At 36.3% G+C, this 18,964-nt stretch overlaps 1 protein-coding gene across 1 annotated transcript; it reads left to right on the top strand.

The window, feature by feature from the left end:
• The first annotated feature begins 12,527 nt into the window (after positions 1-12,527).
• LOC132068627 (3-phosphoshikimate 1-carboxyvinyltransferase, chloroplastic) lies at positions 12,528-18,507 on the top strand. The gene is made up of 6 exons (XM_059462269.1): positions 12,528-12,918; positions 14,443-14,687; positions 15,489-15,642; positions 17,073-17,287; positions 17,369-17,486; positions 18,217-18,507. Exons 1-6 carry the CDS (start codon positions 12,598-12,600, stop codon positions 18,490-18,492), a joined length of 1,329 nt encoding a protein of 442 aa, XP_059318252.1. The 5' UTR covers positions 12,528-12,597; the 3' UTR covers positions 18,493-18,507.
• Positions 18,508-18,964: the final 457 nt, after the last annotated feature.

Below are 18,964 nucleotides of genomic sequence, written 5' to 3'. Positions count from 1 at the left end.
TGTGCATTCTCATGGAAAACTCCATATGTTGAGATTGGAGTGTCCAAATGACGAGAGGCTTGATTCTGAAGATGCTACACTCGTAGAAATATGATATATTCCAAAATCAACATCGAACTCTTTATGGATGACGGGAATTAATTTTTGAAGTTGGTCTCCAGATCTGGCAGTTCTTCTGACAGTTTCGTTTAGTCTCACCAAAATGTTCGTATCTTTGTATAGGAGCGTCCAAATATCGAGAGGCTTAATTCTGAAGATGCTACGAGGGACAAATCTAAAACTCGATATTGAACTCCTTCTGAATTGACGGGAATTAATTTTGGAAGTCGGCGACTCAATCTGGCATATCGTGACTTTGGACAGCATTCATGAGCGGGCTTCTATTTGAGGGTGTAGATGGTCTCTACTTCAGTTCGAGAAGATGCACACTATGTCACAACCCACTCTTAAAGCAATAAAGATCAAACAAAATTCCCGCGGCGATGGAAGGACTTTCGAAGTTCATCACCGTTGATTGGCGAGGAACTACTTGGAGGGTCGTCCGTCCCACTTCGATGAAATTTATTGCATTACTCTGTCCAACTTTCATGAGTGGCGACTTAGTGCACCCCTCCTTGGTGGTTTTCTTTTCTTCAGTGAAGAATAAGTTGGTGCTTCATCCTTCCCTGTAGCATTGATAGAGAACACTTGGAGTAGCCTTCTCCAACCTTGGTGAGAAAGCACATGGAGAGCCTCATCCCTGCGACTTGGCGGAAAAAGCAACATATGATGTTCTCTTCTCACAATTTTTGAAGGCGTAGGGACAATGACTCGTCCTTTAATCTTTGGCATGATAACCTCTTCTTTCAACTTAGTGAAAAAGTGCAAGGAGCTAGCGTTCTACTCGCGACATGGAGTATTTCATCCTTCAAGATTTGGTGGAGAAGTACAATAGCACAATGTTCACCATCCCGCATTGAATTATTACAGTGTTATCGTTATTGATTTTTTTTCTTTTAGTTTGACTCAAAACACCTTCTTTCCTTTAGCAATGTGTGCCTTTGTATTTGGAAGAATCAATGTAATGCCCCCAACTTTAATTTTGGTGAAATGCCACGCCTTCCTTTTGTTAAACTTATGCGACTGAACTTTGAATGTAACTCTAAGCGCCTACGTACCTCAGTGAAAAGGATCAAGTCATAACGTAGTTCAAAAAGAGTGAGTTTTTTTTAATGTCCTAACTTTTTCCTAGGCCGCCTCATTTAAGGTTTTCAACCTATTGAACATTATTTTTTGTCACGTCATACATAGTTAAAACTCATGTGGGCCATGAGAATTTAGCTCGAATTTGAAGAGCTTTGCAACTTGACGATTTGGCTCGCATTCGAAGAGCTTTGCGACTTGAAGATTCGGCTCGAATTTGAGAAACTTCATGACATACAGTTTAGGCTCGTGTATCAAGAGCATTGTAACTTGAAGATTCAGCTCAAATTTAAGGAGCTTCATGACATACATTTTTGGCTCGCGTGTCAATGAGCATCGTAACTTGAAGATTTAACTCGAATTTGAGGAGCTTCGTTACTCTAAGACTTACTCGAATTTGAAGTGCTTTGAAACTTGAAGACTCTGCACGAATTTGAGAAGCGTCACAACTTGTAGATCTAGCTTGAATTTGAGTAGCTTTTTTATATGAAGATTTAGCTCGAATTTGATGAGCTTGACGACTTGAGGATTTAGCCCGATTTGTAGAGCTTGTGACATACAATTTAGACTCGTGTATCATGAAGCATTTCAACTTGCAGTTTAGGCTCATGAGTCAAGGAGCGTTTCAACTTGCAGTTTAGGCTCTTGCGTCGAGGAGCGCTGTAACATACATGGACTCTTCTATTTCATCTTTGGATTCAAACTTGCCCCCACTATGGAGGTCTTCTATATCTTCATCTTCGTGAGGCTCACGGACAGGAAATCATTGATCTCCACTTGTATCAATGCTTAATTCCATATCATGTGCATGGGTTGCCAACTCTCCAAATGTCTTGGGCTTTATTCCTTACAATATGTAACGAAGACCCCAATGCATACCTTAGATGCAAACTTCGATCCCAGAAGTTTCACCAAGGCGATCTTTATAGTTAAGGCTTAAGCTCCTCCACCGATTGATGAAGTCAACAACTTGCTCGCCATTTCTTTAGCGGGCATTTGTAAGCTCTATCGTGCTCACAACATGCCTTGTGAGTAGAAGCGGTTCAGGAATTCTTGCTCTAGTTGCTCCCACCTATCTATGGAACTAGGTTCGAGGTCTATGTACCAATCGAAGGCATTCCCTTTTAGGAATCAAACGAATTGTTTGACAAGGTAATCATCATATGTTCCAGCATTGTTGCAAGTTTCAACAAAGTGTGCCACGTGTTGTTTCAGATTTTCCTTGCCGTCAAATTGCTGCAACTTAGGAGGTTGATAGCTAGCATGCATCTTCAAGTTATCAGTTCTTTGCGTATAAGGCTTTGCATATGTAAGAGAAGATTTGGATGCGGACTCAGATTTATGCTTGACAGCCTCCATGATGAAGTCCTTCAATTGGCCAACGGGAATCAGACCTTCGGCGGAGACTTGGACCTTCTTGATCGTTGTTTCTTGTTTTGCGGAGGACTCTCCTTCCTCTTGTGTTTCATGAAGCTTCATAGGTGCTTGGGTAGATTCTCCTTCGGCCATGCTCTCCAATTTATTTGTTAACTTGGTGATTTCAGCATCTTGATCTTTAACGTACTATGATAGGCCTTCAACTGCTTTCGTCAAATTTTCAAGTTGTTCTTCTATGGTTGAAGCATTAGTCATCATCGCATGCACCACCATCGTAGGTGATGGAGAAGAACATGGATTTTCGCGAACATAGGATGCGAACATGTTATGCTTAGTAGATCCAGTGCTTAAGACATCATCATCAGCTTGCGTGAAGGATTTCTTGGACTTAAATAAACTAAGTTGGGCAAGAACCTTCTCGACCATTTTGGCTGTATCCTCCCCTTCTTCGGTGGTGTTTGCGGGAGATCTCACGCCTTTTGAAGATGAACCAAAGACGACAGCAAATTCAGATTGTGCTTGCGGAGCACGTTGTCCTAGAAATTTGGCTTGGTTCCTTGTGACGGGTCCGACGCTCCCCTTAGTAACATCTTGGATGTTTTCCACAGCAACGGAGAATTTGGATCCGATAGTTATTGTAGATGCGGATTTTGAGTTGACCTTCTTGGAAGCCATCTTAGTGGTTTTGAACTTCGATTGTTGGAGAGAAGAGATGAGACGTAAAGAATGTCCCACTGGGCGTGCCAAATTTGTAACGACTACGTTTTGGTTCCTGAAAAATAATAATCAAGGCAAGAAAAATAGCGACAAAGAATAATATTTGATTTCAAGAATTTGTGCGGGTGTTACAATCTTTATGAAATCTTAAATAAAAAGATGTAATCCTCTGATTCTTCTCCTTACAACCATCAATCAATGGCTTTGCTTGTTCTTGAATGGACGGATTACTTGTTGTCGAGATTTCACTACGAATGCGGAGCCGAGCTTTGATCACAAACGTAGAGGTATGGAAACTTGCGGCTCACACTTGGAGCGAAGACTTCTTAGTATGCGGAAGACTTGCGGATCACCTTTGGGGATGAGAGCTTCTCTATGTATTTTTCTTGATCCCTTTTGGCTTTATGAAGACCCCTAATTATAGTTGTAACGGAGAGCTAGGGTATGTATGTGATTGGTTGAACCATGTCATTTGAACATTTGGCGACATTTGATTGGTTCTTCCATTAACCTGGCATGCTGTGTCACTTATATACGTGCCTCGGCTTATTAGTTCTTGACTTGACTTGGGGCGCAACGTCATTCACGTGGCGTGGACCTTGGGTTAATAGAGTGGGCTCATCATGTGAAGTCCGACAAGATAGACTAGTCCAATTGAATTGGTCTTTTAATTAAATCCATACATGCTGAACTTAAGCAATAAAGCAATAAATCCCATTATGTTGGGCCATAATCTTTGTTTGGACCAATACATCTCGAATTTAGGATATGATCCAAGTTAATTATGGGATTTAAGTCTGACTAAATTTCAGTGCCTACACTATATTATATAGCAGAAATTTTAGATTTTCCGTCTAGATGTCGAGGTGCAAGTCATGGTTTTGGAGGTTACCTATAACTTTTCTTCTACTCCTAATTAATGGATTTATGTTTTACATAAAATGGTTTTTCTCCAAAGTTTTCTTTAGAATACTTATCTTCTTTGTGCACAGTCTTTTAAACTGCTTATCATCAATGATGTAAACCTCGTTTTGTACATACTTACTATACAGGAAGTAACAATAAAATAAATAAAAGGGCAAAATAAATGAAACTAGACACCACCAACCCCAGCGAATGGTGGCTGACTGTTTGTTGGTTATGACGTAGACTCACACACACCTATTTGAGCCCGCGACTTTTTTAGTCTAAAAAAAAAAACAACCAAACTAACACAAAAAAAAAATAAAAAAATTACATAAGTAGGTTTCGCACACAGAATCTGTGCGTAATAGGCCTCCATAAAAACCCTAAAACACTTAGCCAATTTTCAGCAAACTCTTCTCCTTCATTTCCTCCATTTTCACCCCTTCAACACACTTTTGCACCCCCAAAAACATGTCTCAAAGCTCCCAAACCTCAAACTTTGCTATAGAACCCGATGTTTGTGAATGCGGTTATTACTATAAGCTAAAATTATCAAGGACCCCAGATAATTCGGGTCGTCGTTTTTTGTGTTGTAAAGTGCCTGAAGATTATTTGTGCTATCTAGTTGTTGTTTATTATTTCTATGTCTTTTGTTTATTAAGTTTGATATTTCATGTATTTTGTTTTTACTAGTTGCACCCTTTCATCGATAATGTAATCTGCACCCTTTATGTACTAATTTATTTTAGTTTTTTCTTTAAATTATCAATTGTTGAACTTTTTATGTATTATTAACTCTATAAATTAATAATAAACTTAAACATTCAAAGCTAATTTAAAACTTACTATTTTTTTCTTATTGATGACTTCATCATAAACTTACAATACAAATTAACCGCATGAGTCAGAAATTTAAAAGAACTTAAATAACCACTAATCTTCATCAGAATAGAAGTCCTCAATATCGTCTTCAGAAAAATATTAGCGGTTTCTTAAGACACATCTTTTTTCAGTAGATGTTAATTCTCTACCGGTTGATGATGCTTGTTCTTTGGCTAACTTTAGCATGTAAAATCTACAAAGTCTTGCCAGCATTCTGTTGTTTTGCTTTCTAATCCTTTGTACGGCAAGCTCATACGTTTCTACACCTACAACGGGCATGGTAATTGAGTACCTTGTTGGGATTGGAGCGTTGAGATTTTCTAAGTCAAGAACAAGACGTTCTGATTCGGTAAGCCGATGTGACCATTCTCGGCGTAAACCGCAATAATATTCTCGCTGATCTGAATATTTCACATTGCAGAAATCATCATTACGCTCTATAAGAAGGTGGGGATTTAGCTCGTCTAGTTTTAAATCACTGTTATCACTCGAAAAACTGCTATGATTTGAACTCTCATCATCATCGTTTATTTGGTTCTTTTGGAAGGAGTAAAAACCAAGTCGCGTTTCTACTACTCGACATTGAATACGTTGTAGTCTAATAACAAAAGAAAGGGCTACTTTTATAGTTGCAAACCCCATGTACCCCTAGTTGGGAGGGGGGGGTGGTATTTATGACCCTACCTACTTACTTTATATAAAAAATATTAATCTTCATTGGACATCTCACAGTCCGAATCTCACTTGGATCTAAATCTTGTGCTACCATGTACACCATATTCTACCCTAAGGTAACGTATTTGCATCCGATTGTTCTCTTCGCGAAAACGGTTACGAGCAAAATTAAACTCTTGTGGAGTTCCACGAGGCATTGTTATAGCACGTTTTTTTTGGGCGTTTAAGCCTTTCTGACGCTAACTTTTGCTCTAGTGCTGCAGCCTCCCTAACACGCCAATCCCACTCCTCTCTCATTTTATTAATGTATTCTCGATTGAATCTGTTGTTAGGGTTATTTGAGTATTAAAAATCATCATCTAGTTCTCATGTCCTACCCATTGCTTCGAATATGTTTCCTGGGGTAAAACATGTAATAGAATCAAGATTACCAAATTGGGTGTAGAACGACATGATAACTCGTTTTAATGTGAATGCTTCCTGAAATTGTCAATCATGTTATATATAGTACTTCATTATTTGACCGTTTTAATATGGCTCTAACTTGTATTGCGCACTATTTTAATGCGCAATATAAGTATTGATTTGGCAACACACTACGCATGACAATTTCAAGAATCTATCACATATAAAGACTTGATTTGACAATACAATGCTGCATTATTTGACTGTTTTAATATGACTCTCACTTGTATTGCGTACCATTTTAATGCGCAATGTAAGTGATGATTTGACAACACACCACGCATGACAATTTCAGGGATCTATGACACATAAAGGCTTGATTTGACAATACAATGCTGCATTATTTGATCGTTTTAATATGACTCTCACTTGTATTGCGCACCATTTTAATGCACAATGTAATTGATGATTTTGACAACACACCACGCATGACAATTTCACGAATTTATGAGACATAAAGCTTGATTTGACAATACAATGCTGCATTATTTGGCCGTTTTAATATGACTCTCACTTGTATTGCGCACCATTTTAATGCGCAATGTAAGTGATGATTTGACAACACACCACGCATGACAATTTTAGGAATCTATGAGACATAAGGCTTGATTTGACAATACAATGCTGCATTATTTGACCGTTTAAATATGACTCTCACTTGTGTTACGCACCATTTTAATGCGTAATGTAAGTGATGATTTGATAACCCACCACACATGATAATTTCAGGAATCTATTTAACATGAATGTTGGACAAGTGAAAAACTCATCAATTTCATAAGTCTAAGTCTTACAAGTCATTGAAAAAAAAAATCAAAGTTCATAGAAAAAATGTCTCAAAATGCTTCAACTGCTAGGGTTTCACTATTTTGGGATGGAGATATCGTTGAGGACAACTAACTCCGTTCGTTATAGTATCAGACTAAAAGCCCATGTTAAATTTCCAACAACTTTAAATTATGAAACACTAGATAGTTACATGCACAAAAGAATGAAAACTACACCCACTGAGTTTGGAATCTTAATAACAGGCGGATATCCACAAACAATATCAAACGGTGTAGTGCGTTATGTCATGCACAATATCAATGATGATGAATCTTTGAGTGAGTATTTGGGATCGCCGGAAGAATATAGTGATTTAGTATCCATTAATGTTCTTGAGATGTATGTTGAAAAGATACCTCGAGAAGAAGTCCCTCAAGTCCAGCCTATTAATGGTAACACTTATGGGGACTTTAGTTTTTATGGAGACATTTTGAGTGGTCAAGTGCCGCTGGAAAATCTAAGCCAGCAATTTAATCAAGCTTACAATGAAAATTGGTAAATATGCATTTTTTTATTATTATTGTGTGTAGTAGCATGTGTTTGTTGTATGAATTCGTAAATAACCATTTTTCAAATCTTTATAGGAGCTATTCTCAAAACTCGCCAGTGGTACCAAATATGGATGTTGGTCAATCTTCTCAGTTCGGTGAAGTTGATCATTCTCCACACCATGACAATGCTTATCAACATCAGTAAGTTCATCACCTTGATATTAAATAATCCATATATATATGATGTTGGTATTTAAAATATGTTACTTTTCGTGTAGGAGGAGGAATGCACTTGATGATGAAGATTTTTCAAATTATTATGAGTCATCATCAAGTGATGACGATGAAATAGCTAATAATGCAGAGGTAACCGATGATGAAGATGATGATGATGTTCAAGTTGGTATGACCAACAATATTCCTCAAAGCCAAAACCAACAACAACCAATGCACCACCACCGATGGTGGAAAACCTAACTTTTGAAAGCCCAATTTTGTGGCATTCTAACAATATTCCTTATCTTGACAGCCTGCAAGGTCGTGATGATGCATTTGTCTTCACAAGAGAAGATGATCATAGTCGCCTAAAAACCTGAATTGAACCAAAGGATCTCAACAAAGATCAATGCTACCTTATAGTAGGAATGATGTAAGCATCCAAAAAGGCATTGCAACAGGCTGTCAAAATTTATTGTTTTAAGGAAATAAGGGAGTTTAAGGTTGATCAGTCAAACACAAAGATATGGAGGCTAGTTTGTAGACGACGGTATCAAGGAATGAATTATTGCTTGGAATTATTAAGCCTGATGGTATGTGGGCTATCAAAAAATTCCGCCAAAACCACACTTGTGATTTGGAAGACAATTGAGCAGATTATTATAATTTAGATACAAACATGATTGCTCAAGTGTTATTTAAAGATGTTGCCGAAACGCCAAGGTATCTTATCCTACCTAGTACATTATATGTCTTATATCAATTAAAAGATCATTACTAAATGTTGTTTGTTTAAACTTGTGCAGGATCCCCATCAAAGATTGCATTAGAAACGTTTAAACCGTATATGGTAAAACTATAAGCAACAGAAAGGGATTTTCGGCGTAATGTGCTTTTGAGATGATCTTTGGAAATTGGCATACATCTTTTCAATCGTCGCCAAGGTATACGGCGGCTCTACAACATTTTAATGCCGTGTACCTTGTAGAAATATTATAGAGGGTAAAATTTTCAACTTCATATTTTGGATATTCAAACTATGTATTGATGGGTTTGCCCACTGCCGGCTAGTGATATTCATAGATGGCATGCATATATATGGTGCATACGACATCAAGCTTTTAATTGCAGTAGGAATGGATGCCAATGGGTCAATATTCCGTCTTGCTTTCGCAATTGTCGCTAACGAGAGCAATGACACATAGGGGATCTTTTTGACCCATTTGAAGACTCATGTTATTAAGGATCATACGGGCATATGCGTGCTATTTGATCGTCATAAAGGCATATTGCACAATATGGATAATTTGCCGGGGGGGTAGCCTCCCCTTGTTTACCATCACTATTGCTTAAGGCACTTGAAGGCAAATTTGCAATCAAAGTTCTAAACAATCTCAACTTAGTGAACAAAAATGGATCGCATACGTAAAATGGTTGATGAAGTTCGAAATTGAAAAATGGATTCATCTTTGATGGAGGCAAAGAAAAATATGCTCACAACAAAGAACTGGTATATTTTCAATGGCCAAAAATCTAGAGACTAGGCACCGCAATGGTGAGAATGACTCCAAGCGAGGGCAATTTTTTTTGATTAGGACACCCCGCACCCTAGACTCTCCCGCATGACCTGGATGCCTCCCCAAAAAGATGGAGCATTAAAAAAAATGTGAGCTTCGCCAAAATGACCGAGTATGACCCCATTCAACGTGTTTATGAAGTTAGGACGGGTTATTATAATGGTAAGGGTGGAAACGTGCATATTACCGTTTAGCCGAAACAAGAACATGCACTTGTGGTGGGTGGCAAACGTACCACGTCGTGTTCTCCCGTAAAGTGCTTCGAGAGAGACCCTGGCAAGAACGGTAAATGCTTATGTGGCGGGGGGAATACAAGGTCCACGATTACCTTAAAGCATATTCCGGCCAATTCCAACTTTTTTTTGAAGCTTATTAGCCAAATGATTAATTTTCGATAGTTCTTAACAAGGATTACATCAAGAAATTGGGCATAACTCATGGGTCGTAGACCCAATCAAATGGATGTTAGTGAAAGAACTTACTCTCGCAAGTGCTCTACATGTAAGCAATATGGCCATAGACAAGCGTTCGTGTGGGAAATAAGGCGTGGTGGTACAACCACGTTTAAGTAATAGAGCCTCTAGAACTTGAAGATTGTATTGTTATTGTAATTTAGTATTGTATTGCTTTGAATTAGTATTATAATTTAATGGAATGAATTATTTTTGAATTAGTATAAACCTCTCGTATTGGATGAATTATTGTTAAATAAAATATTTGTATTTGTACATTCAAATATAATAGTTAAACATAAAGATAACAAGTTTCCAAACAATACAAAATACACATTACATTAAAAAAATGCGGATTACACAAAAGACAGCAAAAACAAAAAAGACAAAAAAAGAAAAATAATAACATAATATAAAAATTAAAGGTAGATCAAAATATTTTTATTTGTACACTCGATTTGACTAAATAATAAAACACTTAGATCAAAACCCTATAAAATATACACTTATATATATATATATATAATGACAAGTTTCCAAACAAACAAAACTTAAGGGCATGTTATATCCCGTATTTTTACAACTCCTATGGTAAGTTAGGGACAAAACGATGATCCAAAGTTGTTTAGTTATACTTGATGTAATGAGCCGACATTATTTACGCAAAAAAAAGATATTAAGTTCTATATAAAATTTTGATATTTCGAGATTTTGAAACATGACTAATCTTTGCCCAAAATATAGAAAAAACGTGATTTTGATAGCTTAAAAAAAAAAAAAAAAGGTAGTCTCTTTTCTGTTATGAAATGTATGTGCTAAAATGGATGAAAATCATGAAATACATACTTTAGTGTGTATATATATATATATATATTTGTGTGTTATTTTGGTTCCAAATTTTTTTTGTCACTTAAGTCGCGGATTCCACCTATTTGGCATTAGCTATATCCTTCATTTCTAAAGATGGTACTATTAAAAAAATACAAGCCAAGGTGCAGAATTATCAGCGTGTAAAGCTGAAGGACGTAAATATCAAATAGGTTCTCATTCTTTTATTTATTTTGTATGACATCTTTTAGTAGGTTTTAAGAAGAATTATACACTTTTATTTAATTTTTTAATTTTTTTCTAAATTTTAATTTGTCCTTTTTATCTTAATAACATTAATTTTATAGTCACAAAAATGTATAGTCATATTTAAACTACAAATTTTGGATGTACAGGGGGTGATTAGACATGATATGACACGAACGACATTTTGTTCTTGTTGTTTCCGAGGATGTATGACCTCAATAGAAAATAAAATGAAGGATTAGGTTAAAAGATTAATAGGTAGCAGTGGCCTTTGAATTTGATTTGGTTATTATTACGATTTCTAAGTTCTCCTATTGGTGAGAATCATCATCATCATCATCAGCTGCTGAAGTAGTAGTAGCTGCAGCAGCTGAAGTCCCACCCAAGAGTTCATTAAGACCAGCAGCCTCTTCAAATTCTAAGCCTTCACTACCCCCAAATGTTTGACTGCCCTTACCTGCCCCAACCCCTTCATTTAAATCTTCACATGTGGGGTTATTAAAAGAAGTAAAAGATTCCCCCACCCCTGTGGGTAATAAGTGTGGAAGAGCGATTTGATATAAGGGGGGACCACAATTTGATAGGTTCCTCAACAAGATGAATGACAAAAATTACAACAATTTCTCCGTTTTTTAATTGAGGTACAATACCAATAATGTCCCTATCACTTTTAACTTCTACTAGAAACCGACATTTAGGTGGTCTAATATATGCACAAAACAAGATGAAATATTGTAACCTATTTCTTTAACATAGTAAACAAGCTCAAAATAAGAGAATTTATCAACATCAACATCAAAATAATCTGTCACACTACCTCCAATATACTTAATACGAGGTTTTTTTTCTTCTAAATTACCTCCGTGGTTAAACCTCAAAGTCACAAACACATCGTCCATTTTCTTCAAAAAACCTAAAATCGAAAACAAATGAAAAATTACAAGAATCAGTTACCATTTACACCAAAAAAAGAAAGAAAAAGAAATAGAAGTTAAAGATAAAGTTTTTTTGCAAGTAAAACAGTAAATCGAAATCTAGAGAAACCCCAATACAAGAATTGTGTACCTTTGTGGCTAACTAATCTTCAATATCACTCTAGAACGACAGGATTTACGTATATTTTGGGTTTTTAACTTTACAATGATCGGTTGTGTAGTGTAGAGGTTTGGTTGTGTAGTGGAAATGGGCAAAATGTCGATTTGGAACGGTGATCGGGTTTTTGTTTAGGATGGGTCGGGTTAATTGGGGCTGGACCGGGTTTTTTAAGTGGGGGCCGGTAAAAATAAGTTGAGGAATAAATAATGACGTGGGCCAATGAGCTCGCTCGTGTCTAACAATACTCAGCCCTCAACTGGTCTGGGCAACTGGAGGTGGAATATAATTGAAACCTAAGTTGTTAAGGGAGGTAAATAAATCCAACTTAAATTTAGTTGTTAAACTGAATTTTCGTGCCAAGTTCAGGGGTGAAATGATGTCTTTTGTCTTTCATATATCAAAAGTAAATAATAATAAGATAAGTGGACTAGAAGTGCATAAAAGACAAACTTGGAACAAACCGTGTGTGGAACTGTTGATCTTCAACAACTTTTTCCCTTTTAGAACAGAGCAAAAAGTTTACTGATAAAAGGTTGTTGGAGGGACCTTAATCAAATTTCTTTAGTTAATAGAAAAAACAAAACTAGAAAAAGAAGAAGCTAAAGACTCAAACTTTTACATATCAACCACCAAAGACATAACATAGAGAAGACACTAAAAATGGCACAGATTAACAACATGACACAAGGGATACAAACCCTTCATCCCAATTCCAATATTCATAAACCCCAACTCCCCACATTTTCACCTTCTCTTTCTTTTGGATCTAAAAATCTGAAAAATTCAACAAAATCAATATGGGTCTTGAAAAAAGATTCAGTTTTTACAACAAAGTCTTCTTCTTTTAGGATTTCAGCTTCATCAGTGGCTACAACCTCTGATATTGTGTTGCAACCCATTAAAGAAATATCAGGCACTGTTAAATTACCTGGCTCTAAATCATTATCCAATCGCATTCTCCTTCTTGCTGCACTATCTGAACAAGTAGCCAATTTTTAGTGTGTTTGGTTCACATTTTAGTTATTTATGCAATGATTAATATTGAAGGAATTGTGATGTGGTGATGAATGAAGAGATTGTAATACGTGAAAGAATTTTTGTCTTTACATAGTTTAATCAGTGGCGGATGCAGGATTTTCATTCAGGGTGTTCGGAAAAAAAAGAAGAAGCTAAATATAATTTATTCAGGGTGTTCAAAAGTTAATATATGCATATAAACACAGAAAATTTACCCTATATGTAGATCCGCCCCTGAGTTTTGCATTGCTAATGCAGGTTTTTTTTATCACATTTTATTCCGCATAAAGTAATACATAAATCACTCGTATAATTTAGGGGTTGTTTGGTTGCTGGTTAGACTTATGCAGTGATTAGTTATGCAAGGTTTAGTTTGCAGGGTCTCCATCTTCTATCGTGCCTAAAATTATACGTAAATTGACTCATAACTTATACATGTTTTAGTTATGCGGGATTATAAACTGGTAATTAAACCGTACTTGGTGTGTTGAATTTTATACATCATGACTAAAATGCTACCAAACACGGTACTAATTGTGCTGAAATTAATAAGAACATGAATAATTTCCTTCCTAACCAGCAACCAAACGACCCCTTAATGGGGTATTATTTAATACTATCAACCAAATGTTGCATAAGTTAAGCAACCAACCAAACACTATATTTACTTATGCATGATTATGTAATGGGGTTGATTATTCCTATAACATGTTAGATGTAGTCAGTGTATTCGGCGGCTGCCTGTTTAGTGCTATGCATGGTTCCTTTACAACCAAACGACGCCAAATGTGTTGCATAATGCATGTATCTTTCTTATGGTTGCAATAGGGGTCACCTTAGTTTCGAAGAATCTGTTATCATGCATTTCTGTTTCGTCTTTCTCCAGCATCCCTTTGTGGTTTTTTCATCCTTGTGACCACATAGAAATAGTATTAGGGTGGGATCGGGTGTTCAGTGGTGCATCAGATAGCACAAAACAAGAATGACTCTGTATGAGAACAATCTATACAGCCAATATATGGTCGAAATGGTATGCTTTGCCTGCCTACTATGAAAGGGAGGCAAAAAGAAAAGAAAAAGGACTCATGATTCAAGTTTATCATTGTTTATCATTTAACACTTAACTTGATGTGTTTCTTCAAAATTGAAGTTTTCTCTTCTTTTCCCCCTTAGGAAAGTTAGTGTGGGTAGGGAAGTGCATTCTTAGCAACACCTTAGTCGAAGTATAAGGTGCTATTACCTACTAGGATTATCTCTTCTAAAGATGAAGGCGGCTTGGACGACTTATATAGCATAATAGCTCTGAACCATGATCAACTTTGTGAACTTCTTTAAGCTGCAAAAAGTTCTCATTTTTCATTCTTTTGCAGTTTTGCATAAGATGGTCGTTACATTGAAATGTGTAAAGAATCTTTTACTTTATTTTGTTCGTTATATATCTCAACAATATTTTGTGGCCATTAAACGTGACTTGCATTTGAATTTCAGGGAACCACTGTGGTTGACAATTTGCTAAGTAGTGATGATATTCATTACATGCTTGGTGCCTTAAAAACACTTGGACTGAAAGTAGAAGAAGACAGTGCAAACCAACGAGCTGTTGTTGATGGTTGTGGTGGGCTGTTCCCTGTTGGTAAAGACTCCAACGAAGAAATTCAACTTTTCCTTGGAAATGCAGGAACTGCTATGCGGCCACTAACAGCAGCAGTTGCTGTAGCTGGTGGAAATTCAAGGTCTAATATCTTCCTTTTTCTAATATCATTTTATTCTTTTAGTTTGCAGTTAAAGCAATTGGAATGGAATGGGCTTAAATCGAGCGAAATGATTAGAGATTATTCATTACGCCGACCTAACTAGCTTGGTATTGAAGCTAATTGATTGATTGCAGTTAAAGCTATTCTGATATTCTTCATGAATTTCTTTTTTGGTATTTTTGACTAATAGCCTGTTTGGCCAGTCTTCTAAAATCGGCTTATTCTGAAAAGTACTTTTCAAAAATGTACTTTTGCTGAGAAGCAATTTGTGTTTGGCTAATCAATTTGAAAAGCACCTGTGAGCAACAATTAGTGTTTGGCCAAGCTTTTAAAAAGTGTTTCTAAGAGTATTTTTTCAAAAGTGCTTTTCAAAAAGGTTTTTGGGGAGAAACTACTTTTTCAGCTTCTCAAAAACAGCTTCTGCTTCTACTCAAAAGCACCTTTTCTTCTCCTAAAAGCGTGGTCAAATACCTCAACTTTGGAAAAAAAAGCATTTTTTTTCTTTACACTTTTGGCCTTGGAGAAGCTTGGCCAAACAGGCTATAAATTTTCTTGACATAGATAGCTAAATCAATTTCCTGTAAGGTATTTGTTAGCAGCTTGAGGTTTTGAGGGCATGAATGATTAGATGTCTACTAGATCTTGAAAAGTTTGTATGATGCGTACAATGGTACGGACATTTGTCTTACCATTTTCTCAGTGCTTCTTTATTGGCAGGTAATTTTATTGATTAAAACAATACAGCATTACTAACTCTAATAGGTCATTTTTTTGCTACAGGTATGTACTTGATGGAGTTCCTCGAATGAGAGAAAGACCAATTGGTGATTTGGTTGATGGTCTGAAGCAGCTTGGTGCACAGGTTGATTGTTTCCTCGGTACAAAATGTCCTCCTGTTCGAATCGTCAGCAAGGGAGGTCTTCCGGGAGGGAAGGTGAAGATTACAAATTCTAATATGCCATATTTAAAATGTTAATAAATAACATCTTAAAACTGTAATATGAATAAATAACTGGGATGCACAAGCCAAGATTTCTTTGCCTATAAAGTTAAAGTACTCTATAGCTGGAAGAAATTGGCATTGTCTAACCTATTTCGAGAATACATTTGTGTATATATCGTGGCTTAGTAAGCGAAAATATGTTTCTCATAATTTTGAATACTGTAAATTTCCAGTGCATTAGAAATACCTTTTTTCGTGTATGGTTTAAAGGAACTATTCTGTTCCTATAGGTTAATGTTTCCAAAGTCTAAATGTTTGTAGACAAAGAATCATTTCCAAGGAAGACCAATAGCCGGCTTAAAGCAAAGATATCCTACATTCTAACTTCTATGAATGAACTCAAAAGCCAAACTCTAAATTCCTCAACAGTAGTAAGTTGAATGATTACAAAACTGTATGAAGCTCAAAGAAATGTAGCTACCTGTATTTTTAAGAAATAAGACTCTGGAACAATATTACCAATCAATATAGGATTCATGGTTCGTGTCAATCAAGAGCTTCTTTGAGGGAAAAAAAAAAACAATTCTCTCACATTTCTAAATTAGCTGTTGTCCCAATCTTTATTTATAGTTGGAACATTTCTCCACTTTCTTTGCAGAGTAACTTATTTCCATCACTCTTCTTAATTATTTCAATTATTCTAATCTATGAAAAAGGTATTACTATAGAAGCACATTTTTATATTTAAAAGGGTTCAAATACTTTGAAAGTCACCTCTATCTCCACTTTATTCAACTTTAATATAAAAATAATGAAACTTCAACCTTTACAATAAATGTCATGGGGTAATAAATGAAAACACCTAAATTGGATGGAGGGGGTGTCAAACGCGTCCTAAACCAAAGCGGATTGAAATAATAAAACTTACCTAAAACAAGGAAGAAGCTAAGCAATAAACCTCAATGACTACTATGGGTAGGACCAGCAACATTACTTGATGGATAATAATTTGCTATTACAGTGTTCTGGGACGGTCTCTTTGGCCTCTTTAAGTTTCAGTCCTCTTAAGAAGTCCTAAAACAAAGGGCAAATTTGACCAATTGTTGAGTAACTTGTTCTGCCAGAGCTACTGGTTTCTCCTATTCAGCTTTTCCTTAGGGACTTGCTCAGCTACTAAAGAGAAGAAGATATATTAATTTTGCTTTGAACATATTGATGAATCCTGATCCTTATGTTGCCCTTGGTTCACTAGTTAGCTTCTTTTCAGAAGAATTTTATTTTGCTTTCTCTTGTGAATGTATTGATGAATCCTGGTTCTTATGTTATCGGTGGTTCCTACTCACTATTCAGCTTTTATTTTATTTTTTCTGAAGCATAGAATACCATTATCATTCAGAAATTCTTGCTTTTCTATCTTTTAGGTGAAGCTGTCTGGATCCATTAGCAGCCAATACTTGACTGCTCTGGTTATGGCTGCTCCACTGGCTTTAGGAGATGTCGAGATTGAAATCATTGACAAACTTATATCTGTACCTTATGTCGAAATGACATTAAAGTTGATGGAACGATTTGGTATTTTGGTGGAGCACAGCAGTAGCTGGGACAGGTTCTTTGTCCGAGGAGGTCAGAAATACAAGTAAGTCTGTTTTCGGTCATTCTAATGGCTTGAGAAGTTGACTACCAAAAACAGCTGAAGTAGCAATTGATGAAATCTTAGGTCTCCTGGAAAAGCTTATGTAGAAGGTGATGCTTCAAGTGCTAGTTACTTCTTGGCTGGTGCGGCTGTCACAGGTGGAACCATAACTGTTGAAGGTTGTGGGACAAACAGTTTACAGGTACTCCATCCGTCCCAATTTATGTGACACTCTTTCCTTTTTAGTCAGTCCCGAAAAGAATGACATCTTTCAACATTTAGTAAAAATATAACTTTAAATTTTTCATTTTACCGTTAGTGAGATGATTTATAGCCATACAAATATCTAATGCTTGTTTTATACCACAAGTTTCAAAAGTCTTACTTTCATTCTTAAACTTTGTGCCCAGTCGAACACCTTCACATAAAATGGGACGGAGGGAGTATTTCTCAAGCTATTTGAGCCTGGGGATGGGGTCTGCATTCTGAACCTCTGTGTTATCTTTCCGCGTTGACTTTGTGTTAGCATCCTAATGTATACTCACATCTTGTCCGTCAACAAGCTCAGAGGTTTGGGCTATTTACATTTTTGGGACTGCTCAAAAGAAAAATAACCTGCAGTTGTATAGGTTTTGTATATTCATTATAATATACATATCATACATGTTGTATACACAAAATATACATATAGTATACATAAATAAATATACATAATCAGTGTATAGGTTTTGTATATTTTGTCTAGCGCCCGTGATTAATTTCAGCGGATGGGACAAAAATGAAAATCCCTTTAGTTTTGTTAGGTATTAATGAGTATTAGGTGGATGATACATCCTTTACAGTAGCACCCAAATTGAGGACTGCATTGAGATGACTTACATATTTAAAGTTAGAACATATGATTTGTGTCTTTTATGTTTGCCTTTGTGAAGGGGGATGTGAAATTTGCTGAGGTTCTTGAGAAAATGGGAGCAGAAGTTACGTGGACAGAGAATAGCGTCACAGTCAAAGGACCACCAAGGAATTCGTCTGGAAGGAAGCATTTGCGTGCCATTGATGTGAACATGAATAAAATGCCTGATGTTGCCATGACACTTGCTGTAGTTGCACTTTTTGCTGATGGTCCCACTGCTATAAGAGACGGTACGGCTAGCTTACTTTCTGGCAATCAGATGGAATTCAAATTTTTCTTTCTATTTCTTGCATAATTAACTAGCTGAGTGGGACCAGATGCCCTATGCTGCTATATCCGAAATCTTAAGAGAATTTCCCTTCATAATTACTCACATAATGTACTAGCTGAAAATATCTACCGAGTTTCAGACCATGCGTCTCTGTCCCTCAGGGATTTCTCTGTTATAAAAAGAATGTGCTGGAAATAAAACTTAAGTGACTAGTTTATAGCAAAGAGGTTTTCGAATACCTTCTCAGGACTTATCCAGCTTTGGTAAATTTTTCGTATTTAGTTTATCACATTAGGATGAGCTCACCCTATTTCTGGGTTTAATATGGAATGCTCTGACATAAGTTCAATATAAATTAGTTGGAGGCCTGTTATGTGCATGAGGTTTTTTTACACGTGCATCATGGATTTTCTTCCGGATATAATAGCGTTGGCCTCTAGAAATTGGGTGTCTTTTGTGATAGTGAAATTTAAGCCTCCAAAATTAGAAAATTTGA

The sequence above is a fragment of the Lycium ferocissimum genome, chromosome 8 (genome assembly GCF_029784015.1).
Source record: "Lycium ferocissimum isolate CSIRO_LF1 chromosome 8, AGI_CSIRO_Lferr_CH_V1, whole genome shotgun sequence".
NCBI lineage: Eukaryota > Viridiplantae > Streptophyta > Magnoliopsida > Solanales > Solanaceae > Lycium > Lycium ferocissimum.
The sequence above is the reverse complement of the archived record's forward strand: the minus strand, read 5'-3'. Positions and strand labels throughout refer to the sequence as shown.

Coding starts and splice junctions, on each gene's coding strand:
- LOC132068627 (XM_059462269.1), top strand. CDS start 12,598: ATGGCACAGATTAACAACATGACACAAGGGATACAAACCCTTCATCCC. Junction 12,919..14,442: donor TTCTTGCTGCACTATCTGAA/CAAGTAGCCAAT, acceptor TTTGAATTTCAG/GGAACCACTGTGGTTGACAA. Junction 15,643..17,072: donor GAGGTCTTCCGGGAGGGAAG/GTGAAGATTACA, acceptor TCTATCTTTTAG/GTGAAGCTGTCTGGATCCAT.